Source organism: Macrobrachium rosenbergii, chromosome 48 (genome assembly GCF_040412425.1).
Source record: "Macrobrachium rosenbergii isolate ZJJX-2024 chromosome 48, ASM4041242v1, whole genome shotgun sequence".
Classification (NCBI taxonomy): domain Eukaryota; kingdom Metazoa; phylum Arthropoda; class Malacostraca; order Decapoda; family Palaemonidae; genus Macrobrachium; species Macrobrachium rosenbergii.
This window is the reverse complement of record NC_089788.1, coordinates 13500502-13520501: the sequence shown is the minus strand read 5'-3', so window position 1 is coordinate 13520501 and position 20000 is coordinate 13500502. Positions and strand designations below refer to the sequence as shown.

The following is a 20000-nucleotide window of genomic DNA, read 5'->3' as shown; positions in this document are numbered from 1 at the left end:
CTGCAAACGAATGGCTCGACAATACAACTCACAACTTACCGAATTTATTAGAGCAGCTCGAAAGAAGGCCCCCCCTTGGCGAGTGGCTCCACGACTGGTAAAAGAAAGCGTGGCTCACAAACAGCTTGTTTACCCACACCAAAAGAAAGGGAGAGCAACAGGAAGAAAATATACCACAATAATATTTCAACAAACAGCTAATGTACCGCGTCTTGAAATCTCAAATTGTTTGACCTGCGAAATATGGATGCGGAAACTTTCTGGGAATTTCTCAAAATAGGAAAAAAAATTCCGTCAGTTATTTCATCAATTAAACATCGGATTTTGGAACATCGCAACCGTCCACTGAATCACCATTCCTTGAAAATCAAACCGAAGAAAAACCGTTCAAGGTTTCGCGTCGGCGCCAACACGTGAAGAATTTTGCCCACACACAGGAGAGATGTAATCTAGAGAAATTAATAATAACACGAAAGACCTCAAGCGAAACTGGCATACAAAAACCAAAAGATTTTTATATCAAAATAATTTTCGGAAAGGGAATAAACAGCGATAAAGCACAATAATCTGCTGATGACCAATCGTGTGAAGACTCGAATTTTAACGTGTACGATGAACTTAATGTATTTCCCTCTGACATTTCTCACTCATTTTAAGTGTGTTCACTTGTTTTCTGAATTGTTTACCCTTATTTACTATCGTCTTGTTTTACAACGTTTCTTTTCTCTTGTTCTCTCTTCTTACACACACACACACACACACACACACACACACACATATATATATATATATATATATATATATATATATATATATATATATATATATATATATATATATATATATATATATATATATATTATATAATATCTGTTCTAGACAAAAAGGTCACTGCAGTTTAACTCGTTCTCTGTGTAAATGTGAACTTTATATGGATAAAAATATTAAAAGTAATGTAACACGACCAAATAAGGGGAATCTAGTGATTAAAGAGGGGAAATTTAACGAGAGAGAGAGAGAGAGAGAGAGAGAGAGAGAGAGAGAGAGAGAGAGAGAGAGAGAGAGAGAGAATTTGTAATTCTTTTTCAAACAGGTCTAACTAGACATGGTGAAAAATGGTAAGGACAATGACTGCCAATGAAACATAAACAATGGCCCTCTAATTTTAGGCAACACGATCATTTTTGAAATAAAGGTTATTGCTAAGCTCTTGCTCTAATTAATGCTCTTAAGTAATATCAATTTATAGGACTATACAGTGCAGTTACGAGATAAGAATAGAGCAAAAGTAATTTCCATTGAATCTACAAATTTGCATTGATAATAATCTCTTGAATCGTGAAAAGATTCTGCAGCAATACTGATATTCAATCTTGACGCATATAAAAAAGAATAAGGAAAGTGTTTCATATTCATAACTCACTTAGCCAGTAAGTACGGTAATAATTCTGAATGAAGAACGCTCCTCCCTCAATCATGGGAATTCCTGGACAGCTCAGAGTCAAGACACCCACCAGTTACGTAAGTAAAATCAACTAAAACTATATCTAACAAGCTTCCTCATTCACTGAACAGGAAATCACGACTTACCATCTTCACGATTATGCAATAAAATCCAAATCCCTGTCGGGTGAATGGCGTGGCACAAAATCAAATCGAAACAACAAATAAAATAGTGAGCGAGTGTCTCAAAGTTGCACCGCACCGAGAAATCCAGAGAGCGCAGGGTGGCACATCCTTCTTTCACACCATAACACCCGTAACTGAGCCCGGACGGCGACGATACGTTCAGAGAAATCTCTCTCCTCGGCAGTCTGGGTGAGCTCGCATGCCCTCAGTTGCCCATCCCCCCCAGCTTCTCTGTTTGGACAAGGTACTGGAGGACGTGGGAAGAGGGGAGGGGAGGGGAGGGGAGGAGAGGGAAGCACTGACGCGTACCTTCCGCTGGGTTCTTCATTTTCCTCTTCTTGACGTCATAGAATAAAAACTTCATGACGTTACGGGGTGTAAGTGGGTTAGCGTCTCTCTCTCTCTCTCTCTCTCCCCCCACCTCTCTCTCTCTCTCTCTCTCGTTACTTGCATTGCACAATACTAAGACATGGATTGTTTACGTTATTTTTCACTATAAACAATACGCATAACTAAGGTATACTTACTTTTCCTGTAGTACATAAAAAGGTCATACAATCTAACTATGCTTAAGCTTAAGCAACCTTCTATAAAGATAAGATAACCACATTCTCAACAACTTACTCCACCAGCGACGAAAATTCCCTGGAATGCTATTCTTTTTTGCCGTTAGCTATAAAATCATACAATATCTTGGCTAAGGAATTATTGCATAAGTAACCAGAGTCTAAGAGAAAAATACTTAACATATTTGCCTAGAATATCAACGAATGGACTCTGAGGTAGAGTTGCCACTTGGGGAACTTACGGCAACTCGATTTTTTAAACAACAATCCTACAATGACATAATTTTCCTTCCATTACAACACGCTTCCTTACTAAAATTCACCCGAAGTCAAGTGAAATAAAAACCCATCATGACATTTCTTGATGAATGTGAGGATTAGACAGATAAAAGGGAGAAAAGAGGTGGGCGTCTGAACCTGCCGACGGAGAAGCGTCGTACATCCGGTATCTCAGCAACATCCTGTAGCGGGGCGATTCGGGGAAAATATTGTTGGCTAAAATTCTCATTTCTGACGCTTCAGTTCCCCTGTCGGTGTTTCATGGCGATAGCAATGCAATCTTGCATGGGAAAATTTAGTAAGGGTTTTCAATCAAGTCCGTTGAACCCTGGCACATGTTGTTTTAGAACTGCGAGCGATAGTAACCTATGGCCGATCATAACCACGGCAAGGAGTAGGACCTTCTATTGGCAGACAATCCTCCATAGCAAAAGCATTCCGTTACTCATTCAACATCGGTTCGTTACAGTAACTAAAACTTAAGCAAAGATAATTTTAAAGCAAAATATAAAGAAAGTATTTATTGTCAAAGGACAATAAATACTGAAATATGACAAACGCAAACCGTAGAATTTTACTGGACTCTTGAAACCTTTTTACCATTCAAAATACAAAAAAATCACTTTGCCTACGAATATTCGAAAAGGTAAAAATGATTACAGAATGAAAATCAAAATGTAATTGCTAAAAAAACAAAATAAACTCGAATTAAGCTAAGATCAGCCTAAAGTCTGTTCAAAGGATCTCCACAACATCTGGAAAATAATCGTTAATTTTGTTAACCATGGTATGTATAATTAAAGTCACAAACAGACTGACTTATCACGTTATATAAATGCAGGTGCGGGGGGGGCACAGACATTTCGTATTCTCACTATTCCTCTCTCTACGTTCGCTATCGCTGAGACTAGCAGAACACAAGAGATCACTTCGGTCTGGCCGAGAAACTCTGGGATTTTCGATCGCTTGCAAGTGCGTCATCTTAACTACCCAAACGAGCCTGGAAACAGCCATCATTACCCAAACGGATAATATGAACTTGTCGCCAAAGAAACCTCAGGATAAATTTGTAATCCAAGGTCCAGCGATCAGAACTATTATCCATCTCCAATCAAAAACAGCACACAAACATCTCCTGGAAGATAAATCCAGGCTGGAGACCTCCATGAATCCAAACCGGTTAAACGTAAACACCTTTCTACCCCAAGTAAAGGTTGCCTCTGAAAACGATATCTCTCATTTTTCACCGATACGAGCACCAATGTGTACCGGCCGAAATATCGTGGCTTATTCACATAACTGTTTCTTTTAAGGGCCTCTTTAAGCGAAACAATAAACTGGTAGATTAGACAGAGCGGATAAACACACACACACACACACACACACACACACACACACACACACACACACACACACACACACACACACACACATATATATATATATATATATATATATATATATATATATATATATATATATATATATATATATATATATATATATATATATATATAATGAGAGAGAGAGAGAGAGAGAGAGAGATTCTCCCAAGTTTAGGTCTTCCAAAATTTCAAAATGCATTTTGCATCCTTATTCACTTGTCGTATGTGTAACCGAAAGTGACCACAAACCACAATAACCAGAATGTGGACTCGAAAACGAGATTCATGCCTTTGACAAAGAGGATATTGAGATATACAAAGGGCGTCAATTATAGTGTTGTAATACAATCGCTTAGCCACCTTAACAATATACTGCAACACTCTTCCAGTAGTTTTCGTTCACTAAACAGACCTATTATGTTTTATACATAAGGGAGTGTTTTATTCTCATTAGAATGCCATTATTAACCAGACACCAAGTATTATATAAAAGAATGTCAAGAGGAAAATTCATGTCACGAAAGATGTACGAAACATTTTGAAAAAGTCACTTCAGATCGCCAGGAGGAAGAGTCTATGAGGAAACTTAATTTGAATCCAAAAACAAAGCATAATCACTGAAATACAGTATCTAATAATTGTTTTCGAAATCATAAATAAAAGAATTATATACTCCATGTTGATTGTCGAAAACACGCAAAAGAAAAAAAAAGGAGATTAGCTTCCTTAACCTCTCTTCTTTGTTTATGGTGTCACACATGGGCGGGAAAAGTCAGCTGAGTGGCGTAGATGGTGAATAGGTGACCGCACAGCATCTCATCTCTAAGACCATTGATCAGTACCTAGCATGACTCCAAAGTTTCGGTCAGTGACAATGCTTGGCAGCCCAACATTAAAAAAAAAAAAGAGTAATGAATATGGATACGACGAAACAGAGACCTTCTGCCCTCCAAGCTCAACGGGTCACGGACGTGACTCACTCAAACCTCTAACAACTGACTTTGCAATCAAGAGAGATAATATGCTTCTAGTTGATGCACAAACCATTCACGAACAAAATACTGAAAGCGAACAATGTGCCGGAAAGTCTATCTACCTTGGACCTAATATAATTAATTTTCTTTATCTTACAGTGGTGAAAATATAGTATTATTGCATCAAGAGTCGGTTTGACCCAAAGATCCCCAATGAATAAAGTTAAATGAATCATGAAATATACAAAGACTACATAATTCACTACCAAGCCATTCATGAAAGTTTTATTCACCAACACTTGACGCAAGTCGCAACTGTTATGTTAGAGGCTCAGTGTACTTTCATAGACCTACGTATATACATTTTAAAATCATTTAGAAGATAATAGTGATAAGTTGCAATGCTGATAGCCTTGGAAGTATACGAGTAACATCCTGTAATTAAGTAACGTATTGCTGCAGTTTTCAGGTAAAACGAAAATTCCAGTTGAAATAGGAAAATGCGGGGAATTCGTCAAAAACATCATTAGCAAGAGTTTGTTGTAAGCTGGCTTCATGCGCGTAGTAGAAAGTTGCCAGATAGTACTTTTATCGTTGTCCTAAATGTTTTGAAGAGAATATCAAGTGTTTTTGGGCGAGTTTACTTTATATTACTGCATAGACCTACAGTATACTTATACTTTGAGCTTTATATAAAAGGTAAAATTTTCTCTCACTCCTATTTCGTGCAGTTCGGTTTTACACCATTACGTTGCAGGTTAATCGCTGGAAAGTTCAGCGGAACGTATTATCTGCTGCGCAGGTGGACCAACGCATATACTATTATTTAAAATGACCTTAATTAGAGACTGGAAATATAAAAGGTTTTCATTAGATAACAGATGACGATGAACGTTAAGCTACTCTTGCTCGTTTTGCCCGTTCGCTTTTAAATTCTGCTCCCTTGCAGACACCAAGGACAACTGAAACGGAATATAAAATTTGGGCCAAGGGCCATACGCTGGGACCTATGAGGTCATTCAGTGCTGAAAGGGAAATTGAGAGTAAAAGGTTTTAAAGGTGTAACAGGAGGGAGACCTTGCAGCTGCACTATGAGAAAATTGTTACTCAGAGGTCTGAAAGTGTGATGGAAGAAAGAGAACATGAACGGAGGCAGAGGTAAAAATAATGAAAGGGGTTGCAGCTGGGGGTCGCCGGGACGTTGAAAAGAACCTATAGTAATGCCTAAAGTGCGCCCCGTGAGGTGCACCACTGAGGAACCATCCCCCTCCCCCCCCACGGGCCAAGGCCTAAAGTCACAGCCCCTCCAGTCCAAATCTCGAAGTGAGTTCCTCCCTTTACACTCAAACAGCAACGAGTAATGAAGACTGAAACGCCTTCACTGGGGATTTAAAATAACAAATATGATAGCTTTTAATGTATGAATGAATGGCTTCATCGAGAATTACTACTCATGGCGAGTGCCACTGTCCCTCTTCTATAACAACCATTACACTCTCATAGTAATGAGCAATAATTCAGTTGGCAATTCTTGCCCATATATCAGTAGATCATTATTAGTTTCAAACAATCACTAATTGATCGCTTTTAGTTTTCTGTCCGTCCACACTTTTTCTGTCCACCTCAAATCTTAAAAACTTCTGAGGCTAGAGGCTGCAAATTGGTATGTTGACATCCACCCTCATTCATCACACATACCAAACTGCAGCCCTCTAGCCTCAGTAGTTTTTATTTTATTCAAGGTTAAACTTAGCCCTGATCGTGCGTCTAGCACCGTGGCTGAAAGTTTCACGGGACGCGGCTGAGAGTTTCATAAAACATTATACGCTGTACACAAAACTCGATTGCGCCGAAGAAACTTCAGCGCATTTTTTTACTTGCTAAGATATGAAACTGCCCAACTCTCACGTAGATGCACTTTCAATGAATGTGGATAAATGAGACAATCTATATAATTTATATAAAAATGGATGTGTGTGTTCCAGCATAACTCTGAAACACATTGAGCAACTTCAACCAAACTTGGTATACAGATGACTTACTATCTAGAAAAGAATACTGTGGGGCTAAGACATCACTGGCACCAAAGGGGGTGGGGGTGGGAACGGGTGACATGTAAAAAAAATAATCGAAAACGACAGACAGGTCGTTGAGATGGATAGTGACACTTCCGATGCCCTTTAAGTCCAAGTTCAGCCCCGATAGGAAAGGGGGATGAGAAGGGGTGAAAAATAAAATGTCAAAAATGACAGATATTAGTGTCTAATCCATGGTTTTCGAGGCCGCTGAGATGGACAGTGACTCCCAATGCCCTTTAAGTCCAAGTTCAGCCCGATAGGAATTGGGGGGGTGGGGTGAGAAGGGGTAAAATATAAAATGTCAATAATGTTGGGCAATGTAAATGAACTGTTTTTGTCTGTTTGGCGTTAAACTCTTTTTGTTGGTCCAGGGTAAGTTGGCCTTATGCCAAAATTGGCTTTTGCTCTTATAAGGTGGCCTGGACGCTCTTCGTAAGAAGCAGCTGGCGCAGGAACATGTGATCCTACCACACGTGTCCTTGAGAAATTAAAACGGATGTTAGTGGAGCGAATCCGTACTAATCGTTAAGCACTAATCTGGATTACCGTCCATGGAAGATGAACTTTTGACTATTCAGTACTACGTAAAGTTATTGCGCCTTTGGTTATTATTGTCATTCTACAAAAATCCCGGACATCCATCCTACCGTAAAACAATTCTTTGTTTATCATTCAGAGCATCATAAATTAAACGACCTTTAGACACAAGATATAACAAGTAAAAAATGCGTAAGTTTCTTCGGCGCAATCGAGTTTTCTGTACAGCGCATAATTCTGTATGAAACTCTCAGCCACGGCCCATGAAACTTTCAGCCAAGGCCTGGTGGTGGCATGTGTTGCTGGCACCTATAGCAGTGCCAGACGCACGAACATGGCTAACTTTAACCTTAAATAAAATAAAAACTGCTGAGGCTAGAGGGCTGCAATTTGGTGTTTGATGAGAGAGAGAGAGAGAGAGAGAGAGAGAGAACTATCGGGTGTCATTCAGTTTTCCTGGTCAGCGCTGGGTTGGTCAGTTAGCATAAAATAAAAATAAAAAATAACACTTTACTGTTAACAATTTTATTGCAAAATATCTCTTACACGTTAGAAATTATATCAACTTTCCTCCAATCCTAATCATATTTATCAGCATAGTTCAGTTTTAAAGTCGAACTCTTGATAAGAAATGAATTTACTTTGGAAAATCTGTTTGGATCGTGACAAGCGAATTGAGAACACAAGCCAAATGAACAGGTTTTGTCTACATGGCGTTAAACTCTTTTTGTTGGTCCTGGGTAAGTTGGCCTTATGCCAAAATTGGCTTTTGCTCTTATAAGGTGGCCTGGACGCTCTTCGTAAGAAGCAGCTGAGGCAGGAACATGTGATCCTACCACACGTGTCCTTGAGAAATTAAAACGGATGATAGTGGAGCGAATCCGTACTAATCGTTAAGCACTAATCTGGATTACCGTCCATGGAAGATGACTTTTTGACTATTCAGTGCAACGTAAAGTTATTGCGTCATTGGTTAATAATAATAATAATAATAATAATAATAATAATAATAATAATAATGCCTCAAGAGCCCAATCAACGTACCAAGAACATACAATAAAAATATCAATCGCACGAATGACGTCTACAAAAATCCCGGGCATCCATCCTACCGTAAAACAATTCTTTGTTTATCATTCAGTGCATCATAAATTAAACGACTTTTAGACACAATACATAACAAATAAAACATGTGTCGAAGTTTCTTGGGCGCAATCGAGTTTTCTGTACAGCGCATAATTCTGTATGAAACTCACAGCCACGGCCCGGTGGTGGCATGTGTTGTTGGCACCAATAGCAGTGCTAGACGCACGAACATGGCTAACTTAAACCTTAAATAAAATAAAAACTGCTGAGGCTAGAGGGCTGCAATTTGGTGTTTGATGACTGGAGGGAGGATTATTAACATACCAATTTGCAGCCCTCTAGCCTCAGTAGTTTTTATTTTATTTAAGGTTAAACTTAGCCCTATCGTGCGTCTAGCACCGTGGCTGAAAGTTTCACGGGCCGCGGCTGAGAGTTTCATGGGCCGTGGCTGAGAGTTTCATGCAACACTATAAGCTGTACACAAAACTAGATTTCGCCGAAGAAACTTCAGCCATTTTTTATTTGCTAAGATATGAAACTACCCAACTCTCACGTAGATGCACTTTCAATGAATGTCGATACATGAGACAATCTATGTAATTTATATAAAAATGGATGTGTGTGTTCCAGCATAACTCTGAAACACATTGAGCAACTTCAACCAAACTTTGTATACAGATGACTTACTATCTAGAAAAGAACACTTTGGGGGTTAAGACATCATTGGCAGAAAAGGGGGTGGGGGTGGGAGGGGGTGACATGTAAAAAAATAATCGAAAACGACAGACAGGTCGTTGAGATGGATAGTGACACTTCCGATGCCCTTTAAGTCCAAGTTCAGCCCCGATAGGAAAGGGGGATGAGAAGGGGTGAAAAATAAAATGTCAAAAATGACAGATATTAGTGTCTAATCCATGGTTTTCGAGGCCGCTGAGATGAACAGTGACTCCCAATGCCCTTTAAGTCCAAGTTCAACCCAATAGGAATGGGGGCGGGGTAAGAAGGGGGTGAAATACTGTATAAAATGTCAATAATGTTAGGCAATCTAATTGAAGCAACTAGGTATCTTAACAGGAAAGGCAGAGAGAGAGAGAGAGAGAGAGAGAGAGAATTATCGGTTGTCATTCAGTTTTCCTGGTCAGCGCTGGGTTGGTCAGTTAGTATGAGATATAAAAAAAAACAATAACACTTCTCTGTTAACAATTTTATTGCAAAATATCTCTTACACGTTAGAAATTATATCAACTTTCCTACAATCCTAATTGTATTTAACAGCATAGTTCAGTTTTAAAGTCGAACTCTTGATAAGAAATTAATTCACTTTGGACAATGTTTGGATCGTGACAAGCGAAATGAGAACACAAGCCAAATGAACAGGTTTTGTCTGCATAGCGTTAAACTGTGATTGTTGGTCTTGGGTAAGTTGGCCTTATGCCAAAATTGGCTTTTGTTCTTATAAGGTAGCCTGACCGCTTTTCATAAGAAGCAGCTGGCGCAGGAACATGTGATCCTATTACACGTGTCCTTGAGAAATTAAAACGGATGATAGTGGAGCGAATCCGTACTAATCGTTAAGCAATAATCTGGATTACCGTCCATGGATGATGACCTTTTGACTATTCAGTGCAACGTAAAGTTATTGCGCCATTGGTTAATAATAATAATAATAATAATAATAATAATAATAATAATAATAATAATAATAATACTGCCTCAAGAGCCCAATCAACGTACCGAGAACATACAATAAAAATATAAGTCGCACGAATGACGTCTACAAAAATCCCGGGCATCCATCCTACCGTAAAACAATTCTTTGTTTATCATTCAGTGCATCATAAATTAAACGACTTTTAGACACAATATATAACAAATAAAAAATGCGTCGAAGTTTCTTGGGCGCAATCGAGTTTCCTGTACAGCGCATTATTCTGTATGAAACTCACAGCCACGGCCCGGTGGTGGCGTGTGTTGTTGGCACCAATAGCAGTGCTAGACGCACGAACATGGCCAACTTTAACCTTAAATAAAATAAAAACTGCTGAGGCTAGAGGGCTGCAATTTGGTGTTTGATGATTGGAGGGAGGATTATTAACATACCAATTTGCAGCCCTCTAGCCTCAGTAGTTTTTATTTTATTTAAGGTTAAACTTATCCCTGATCGTGCGCCTAGCACCGTGGCTGAAAGTTTCACGGGCCACGGCTGAGAGTTTCATGGGCCGTGGCTGAGAGTTTCATACAACACTATAAGCTGTACACAAAACTAGATTTCGCCGAAGAAACTTCAGCGCATTTTTTACTTGCTAAGATATGAAACTACTCAACTCTCACATAGATGCACTTTCAATGAATGTGGATACATGAGACAATCTATATAATTTATATAAAAATGGATGTGTGTGTTCCAGCATAACTCTGAAACACATTGAGCAACTTCAACCAAACTTTGTATACAGATGACTTACTATCTAGAAAAGAACACTTTGGGGGGTAAGACATCATTGGCACCAAAGGGGATGGGGGTGGGAACGGGTGACATGTAAAAAAATAATCGAAAACGACAGATAGGTCGTTGAGATGGATAGTGACACTTCCGATGCCCTTCAAGGTCCAAGTTCAGCCCCGATAGGAAAGGGGGATGGGAAGGAGTGAAAAATAAAATGTCAAAAATGACATATATTAGTGTCTAATCCATGGTTTTCGAGGCCGCTGAGATGGACAGTGACTCCCATTCAGTTTTCCTGGACAGCGCCGGGTTGGTCAGTTAGTATGAGATATAAAAAAAAACAATAACACTTCTCTGTTAACAATTTTATTGCAAAATATCTCTTACACGTTAGAAATTATATCAACTTTCCTCCAATCCTAATCATATTTATCAGCATAGTTCAGTTTTAAAGTCGAACTCTTGATAAGAAATAAATTTACTTTGGACAATCTCTTTGGATCGCGACAAGCGAATTGAGAACACAAGCCAAATGAACAGGTTTTGTCTGCAAGGCGTTAAACTCTTTTTGTTGGTCTTGGGTAAGTTGGCCTTATGCCAAAATTGGCTTTTGTTCTTATAAGGTGGCCTGGACGCTCCTCATAAGGAGCAGCTGGCGCAGGAACATGTGATCCTACCACACGTGTCCTTGAGAAATTAAAACGGATGATAGTGGAGCGAATCCGCACTAGTCGTTAAGCACTAATCTGGATTACCGTCCATGGAAGATGACCTTTTGACTATTCAGTGCAACGTAAAGTTATTGCGCCTTTGGTTATTAATAATAATAATAATAATAATAATAATAATAATAATAATAACACCTTAAGAGCCCAATCAACGTACCAAGAAATTACAATAAAAATATCAATCGCACGAATGACGTTTACAAAAATCCCGGGCATCCATCCTACCGTAAAACAATTCTTTGTTTATCATTCAGTGCATCATAAATTAAACGACCTTTAGACACAAGATATAACAAGTAAAAAATGCGTAAGTTTCTTGGGCGCAATCGAGTTTTCTGTACAGCGCATAATTCTGTATGAAACTCTCAGCCACGGCCCATGAAACTTTCAGCCAAGGCCTGGTGGTGGCATGTGTTGTTGGCACCTTTAGCAGTGCCAGACGCACGAACATGGCTAACTTTAACCTTAAATAAAGTAAAAACTGCTGAGGCTAGGGGGCTGCAATTTGGTGTTTGATGATTGGAGGGTGGATGATCAACATACCAATTTGCAGCCCTCCAGCCTCAGTAGTTTTTAAGATCCGAAGGCGGACAGAAGAAGTGCGGATGGACAGACAAATAGCCATTTCAATAGTTTTCTTTTACAGAAAGCTAAAAATAGCGCTTTATACAACTGCACTCATGATTATACGATAAGAGGATCTCTCTTGGTTCAAGAGAGAAGGTCACGTGAGAAGTATTGAGAGCGATGAAAACAGTCTAGCAAAGAATAATGTTCGGTTGGCTCACTGTCACATGGGGTCACAGCTATGATAACCGACTACGGAAACTTGTAGAACTTGAGGATACTTTACGCAGGGCCCACTAAGTGGACCCTAGGTATAAGAGACGGAAAATGTAATGAGGAAAGGATGAGAAGAGAATCATGACGAGGTTAGATCAGTAAAAGATGGACATAGCGGAAAGAACTAGGGAAAATAACGGGTTTTATTTTCTTCTGCGACAATGTTTTGGTTTTCTCTTCCTGCCTCCGTACTGATTCTTATACCTTTTCTTCCTTTAAAAGGCAATAAAAAAGTCTACTGCTTCCTTCTAGGCTAAAATCCGACCTTCTTCCTTTCTTTTCATTTTCTTATTTTCAACAGACCTAGGATAGAAAAGGGTATTATTAGGCTGCCAGTTCCACCGGCCTCCATACATAAAAACTAAGGTGTGAATGACAACTGTCTATTTGTGATTTTTTATTTCGACTCTCGCAAAGAAGGACCGCTGACAGCGAATTTTGAAAAGAATAAAATCAATAGTTGACGGTCACAGTGATGGTTGCATAACTCTACCATTCTATATCAATAATAAGGCTCAAATATTACGCATGAGGGCAAATCGCACGAGTGACTGTGATGATCTTAAGGAAAATAAATAAATTTAAAAGAATTGTTGGAGCTAACTCTACCATGATTGGAAAATGGAATGTGCATGAAAATGAAAGAAAAAAAATGTTGGATCTTGTTAAATGGCGCGCCTACAGAAAATCTGTGAAAGTGTTCATTATAACCTTCCGCTTTATTTGTCATCCAGAAGCAAGTATTTATTAATTTACAAATCCTTTTCCCCCTTATGACATTTTTATTACTCAAATTCCCCCTCCGTTTCAAGGCGATTATTTCCAAGCAACACGTGTAAAATATTCCTTTCCTGACACATTTCCGCCTCACTAGTCATCGCTTCTAGTGCACAGGTGTGGCCTCCACGCCATTTGTTACAGCCAGCCAGGGAAGGTATAAATAAAATGGCGAATGAACACCTGTAATTGCGCCGTATGTCTTGTAGTTCTATCATAAAACTCTTTCATCAACAGATAATTTCTCCCTTACCACCCTTTCAAGTTTCAGACAATGAAACATCCAAGTTTAATTAGACTGTATAGACAGTGACAAATATTACATTGCACAGATCTCCTTCCTAGACTTTGTAGACCAGTTGGATCACAAAGACTGAAACTATGATCAGGATCAGAAACTTTTAATTCTGAATATTCGTTGCAAGTAAATAGGTGGAATCACCAGCCCTTTCAATGAGATCCTACGCGCTACAGAGATACAGCGGCTCCCTAAACCTGGACATTTTTCTATGCTACATCGACTTCAATGAGGCTTATTTTTCATACATCTGTTCTCGAGCACCTGGCAACACTGAATTATACAACACACCCCCTACTCTCATAGTATTTCCATCCCCTATTCTCTAAAGGATAGTGATAACTCGTAGACAGAATACAGAATTTAGGCCAATGGCCAAGCGCTGGGACCTATGAAGTCATTCAGCGCTCAAAAGGAAATTGACACTAAAAAGGTTTGAAAGGGGTAACAGGAGGAAAACCTCGCAACTACACTATGAAACAATTGTTAGGAGAGGGTGGAAAGCAAGATGAAAGAAAAGTATATGAATGGAGATACAGTAAAAGGAATGAAAGAGGTTGAAGCTAGGGGCCGAAGGGACGCTGCGAAGAACCTGAAGTAATGTCTACAGTGCACCGCATGAGGTGCACTGATGGCACTAACCGCCCTCCCTACGGGAATGATAACTCGTACTGAAACTCATCAAGTAACGATTCTAATTAACAGTATTTCAAAGTATAGGTTTGGGTCCACTGAACAGTATTTGGGGTCTGAATGGTCATCTCGTCTCTGTTATACAAAACTTAATCCCTGTAATCTCCAATCTTTCTCTCTTCTTCGAAGCCCAGGTGTGGCATACATATTCTAAGATAGCTCATGACTGAATTTATAAAGGTGCAATATGGGTGGTACTGAGGATGTAGAGAATAAATTATGCTTTGTTGTGCGATTAAAATTTTATATGATTATTGCAATGTGTTTCAAAATATGGGACAAATTTTTCCACTGACCTCGCTTTTCAGCACAAACTATAGTCGCGTTTCCCTTTCAACGGTAAAATCTGTGTTTAATGCAATGTCAGCGCGCCTCTGATTGTACATTAATATTACCCTTGAAATTTCGTTCTGTGAAGTAATTACGGTATTTCAGGAAACAATTAATCTCAAGATACTTCTTCTAACGATCCCTCTATATAAAAGACAAAGATTTTAGTGCTCATCTCAGTGAGTGGCTCTGTTCACCCTAACTAAGACTTTTCTGTTTTTAATGTGACATTGCAAAGTCACCCATCACATTTCAGACAATGCCAACCAATGCTGTTAACCATTTCCTTACTTTTAATGTTCTCTTGTTTCTACAAAATATCTTTCCTTGCTTTACTGGGTTTTCTTACAACTTTCACAAGTACCGTGGCTCACAGAACCTAATCCCTTCTGTCTCATAAATTTCTCCAGAAAACCCTTGTTTTACTAGAATTACCCCTTGTTCACCAGTGTGAGAGAGCAGTTGCTTAAAACATCAGGAGTCGTCTATTCTGTTGCTATTCATCCCTTTTTTAATTTCTACATCTTCTTTCCTCTCTCAACGTAAATCATCTGTCAACCACATTCACCCTCATTCTACCTTTGCTAAAGAGGAATTCTATAATTATGTCAGGTTGAACGACGTTGCCACAGTTTCTGCGTACCTCCTATTTCCGTCCCTGTTGGGAGTTCTGCTACTGCAACTTTGTCTACGGGAGATTTTATGAATCAAGATGCTAAAACTAAACGTTTGATAGGATTTTCATAATCATTCTACTTAACAACCACATACCTTAGGTTTGAAATCTGCTGTTTCCCGTCTCCAGACGACTCGATCAGACAACTTACCTCGTCAGCGCGACGACCTTTCCTTGTTCTTTAGACCAATTTTTACTCTGCTGCAAGATAACTACGGTCCATGCTTTTGTGTTTCTGATTACTGTTCTTATTCTCCAGGCCTGTTTTCTTTCTTTTTTCTTCAGAATAGTCTGCTTTTTAATTCTGTACTTATCGACGAGTCTACTTGCGATATATAACAGCATGAAACCACATTTGCTATCCGTCAATGAAACTGTCTATGCAGATACGCATTCATAAACGTACCCACGTAAACAATCTATTCCTTCCCTTGATGAAACGAACGAAATTGCTAAAATCAAATATATATATATAAATATATATATATATATATATATATATATATATATATATATATATATATATATATATATACATATATATACATATATATATAAAACTAGAGCCGCCCTGATATGCCCCTACCTTATCACAAACGCCTACATCACTCCGACGACTTCTAAAAACCTACTATGCCAGGTAGAAGGTCAGCACCTACTATGCCAGATATGTCAGCAGAGTTGAGGTAGGTCGGGCAAAGTCCTCTGAACATAAGCTCAGGGAATTACCACTTTGAAGGGATTCTCTCTCTCTCTCTCTCTCTCTCTCTCTCTCTCTCTCTCTCTCTCTCTCTCTCTCTCTCTCTCTCTCGAGCATTGTGCAAGAACGTATGTATGCATCTGTATGTAACAAACATAAATGTGTTTAACCGTGCATGAGAGTAAGTATGCATCTCTTTTATCAAATATTCAAGCATGTATAACTTCAGTGGGAGTATCTTATATATGAGTCATCAATGTTAATTTTCAAGTTATCATTATAGTGACAAAGAAACAAACATTTTCCATTCATGGAAATTATAATATATATATATATACAGCATATATATATATATATATATATATATATATATATATATATATATATATATATATACATACTGTATATATACTGTATTATAAAGTGCAAGGAACACAGTAAGCTTAGGCCGGCCACTCATGTCAGATGGGATTTGTAATGCCCGATCGAAGTGGGGAGGGCTTGAGCACGTTCGAGTGTGAGTAAGGTGTTTTTTAATCAAGCCTGATCTGATTAAGCCGGGATGCCAAGCGCGATCGACAAACCTGACAGTTGAGGTTTGAACGAGCAATTCACGGTCCGACACGACAGCCAAATAGGGGTTTTTCAGATTATGTCGTTCAGAACTGATAGTTTGCCCGTAAGTGGAGTCTTCGACGAGGCCTGAACTAAGAGATTCATTTACCAAGAAACGCCACAGAAGAGGATGCACTTCAACATGTCAGACTTTTGGGTAGATGAGGAGTTCTGGACGGGGTTTATCGAGATTTATAAGTCGCAGCAATGTCTGTGGAATGTAAGTACAGCACATTCTGACAGACACAAAAGGAACGCAGCTTATCAGCCGCTAATTGAGAAACTAAAAGAGAAGTTTCCGAATGCAACGAAAGAGATGGTGACCAGGGAGACAAAGTATATCTTAGTTTAACCAGACCACTGAGCTGATTAACAGCTCTCCTAGAGAGGCCTGGCCCGAGGGATTAGACTTATTTTACGTGGCTAAGAACCAACTGGTTACCTAGCAACAGGACCTACAGCTTATTGTGGAATCCGAACCACATTATACCGAGAAATGAATTTCTGTCACCAGAAATAAATTCCTCTAATTCTTCATTGGCCGGTCGGAGACTCGAACTCGGGTCTAGCAGAGTGCTAGCCGAGAACTCTACCGACTCGTCCAACGAGGAACTACCAGGGAGACAAATGATATAAGAGCTCCATATCGAAAAGAATCGTGCGAAGTTCAGGCATCAAAGGAATCAGGAAGAGGTGCACAAGAGGTGTATCATCCTACTCTGTAGTACCTAGAAATCTTGCTCCTTCAGTCACCAATATCACAAAGGTAAATGAAACTCCAAATGCAATTTAATTTCATTGTTTACACTCATACGGTAAATTGCAATTATGTAATATTTTACAAAATTCAGTATGTAAAGAAATACAGAAATTATAATAAAAATACAATTACAAATATATACACGTGTGTGTGTACATATATGCACATGTATATAGAATGCTAATATATATACAATAGCTCAATAATCTCCTACAAAGCATGAAAATAAAAATTTGGTACCTTTTTCAGGACGTTTAGTTAATTATATTCCAAGAAAAAAGGGAAATAAGCAAATAAATTGAGAGGGCATATCCCAACAAAATGAGAATACATGCTGAAAAGCTAATAAATGATATATTATTCAACGGAGAATTGAGGACAATGAAATGGCAACAGTAAAATCCTAACCGGAGGTAATGACACCTCAAACCCTGGTATCCAGACCCCATCATTCTCTTGAGGTAGTGCTGAATATGAAACACCGTATAGCTTAATGACTAGTTACGCAATAATAATTTATCATCTTTTTACTTTTATACATTACATTACTTTTATACATTAATTTCATACATTCCAACTGTTATGTATTATGTAGAAGAGTCACAATTAATTTGAGTTTCTAAATGCAACTCTGTATTTTTTATTAAAGATTCAAACATTTCAATTATTTTTGTTTATCTATATAGTCTTTGCATATAGTCTTTGCAGAGTGTTATCCAAATAGCTTGACATGTCTCTGGTATGACTCTTCCAAGACCTTGGGGGGGGGGGATATGGCCAAGATCAAATTGAATGTTGCCTCGTCCATCCATAGGTAATTATACTAATCCCTAGGAGCTACCTGTAGTTCCTTTAAAAGTGATGGGTGTGAGTTTTTCTCTCTCCAACAATCAATCATTCACCCACTATTCTTTTTCTTGCCGTATTTTCATTGTTACATTGGCTGCAACGGCACAGAGGCTGAGCATGTAGTTCATGATCAGATATTCCCTCCGCCATGTCTTAACACTGTGGCTGCTAACTTAAGGCTGGCTAGTGGCTACTTTGTTCAGACCGGGCAGTATCGTGAGTTAGCAGCCATATCTGGAATAAGTAACAATGTGTGTGTGTGTGTATATATATATATATATATATATATATATATATATATATATATATATATATATATATGAATGTATTTTACTGTAACGTAACAGAGTATTATGAAAGTAAAAAAGCCCATAAAAACTATATACAAGTTCCAACCATATATTTCGAATATTAATACGTCTGTATTCCTGATCACTAGTGAAATATGGGCATACAGCAGGTGACTACTGTAGAGTATTTATAAGGCAAACGCAGGTGTGGCAATACTCTTTGTCTCCTACCAATTGTCCGTATTTCACCAACGAACAAGAATACATATGTATTGATAATAGACATTTATGGTTAGAACGTGTACACAGTTTTTATGGGCCTTTGTATCTTCATAGCACACTGTTACTTTACAGTAAAAGAAATCCACACACACACACACACACACACATATATATATATATATATATATATATATATATATATATATATATATATATATATATATATATATATATATATACACATATGCACATTGTTACTTATTCCAGTTATATATGTTTATACTAGCTACAATGACCTTTTCACCTTTGTGTTTATTGCACTTTCTGGATATGCTTATCGCTAAAAGCCCTGAATCCAAGTGGGGAATAAATGAAGAATCTCCCACTTTCAATGGTGGGATCAGAACATACGACCGCGAGGTTCTTGAAATGCCGCTCTAACAGGAAATCCTACCACAAACCTTTCCCGGTATGCCAAGTACCGTTATGCACCTATAATGCTTACAGATACCCATGTCACCTTACTACGATCTCGCTCCTTCGATTTTAACAGGTTCTTTACAGAAACAAGCAATTGGGCTGTAATGACTGACGAGAGGTGACATACAAAGGAGGGAGGAGCAGAACAAAACCAAAAAGTTACCTTAATATTAATTTATTTACAAAATTTACAAGTGAGTCAGATCCAGGAGAAAAAAAAAAAACTTAAAATGATCGAAAATAAATAACAGAGGCAGCAATGTAAAATTTACGTAATTAAATTTTACATAAATCCATTTAACAAATCAGGAGCAGCAACATAAAAAAAAAAAAAAAAAATAGGCAGCATAATAAATACATCAGCAAACCAACAGGAAATCAAACAGCATAATCATTACAACTGCAGGATAACAAAACAGAGCCGACACGGCAACCACTAAGTCCTCAGAAACAGTTCTCCCAGACTGGACTCCCACGACAGCGTCGATACGACAACCATCGCGTCCAAAAGATGCTCTGCGCTATCCTGCACCTGACTGGCGAAGTCTGACACTGACACCATCCACCATACGTCAACTCGCCAGCTAGAAAAACAAACACAAAAAGGAGGCAACACCCACTAAGGGAACAATCGGCAAACGATTGTTCCTAACACACCTTTATTCAATTACAAATGAACAACCATTCGTCTCATCCATTCCTTTCGAATCTTTTCCTCATTCCGGAATAGTTGACACACACTGGTCAACCACTCAGTAA

The 20000-nt window shown here is 38.5% G+C and overlaps 1 protein-coding gene across 2 annotated transcripts in view; it reads right to left on the bottom strand.

Moving 5' to 3' along the window:
• Positions 1–20000, bottom strand: part of LOC136831271 (protein tramtrack, alpha isoform-like) — a 638889-nt gene that overhangs the window by 7394 nt on the left and 611495 nt on the right. Inside the window, exon 1 of one of the 2 annotated variants that reach the window (XM_067091371.1) lies at positions 1591–1815. The exons of the other annotated variant lie outside the window; for it this stretch is intronic. Within the exon in view, the coding sequence (XP_066947472.1) occupies positions 1591–1593 (3 nt within the window). The 5' untranslated portion in view covers positions 1594–1815. Of the gene's footprint in view, positions 1–1590; positions 1816–20000 lie in introns of those variants that run through there. 2 annotated transcript variants of the gene reach the window in all.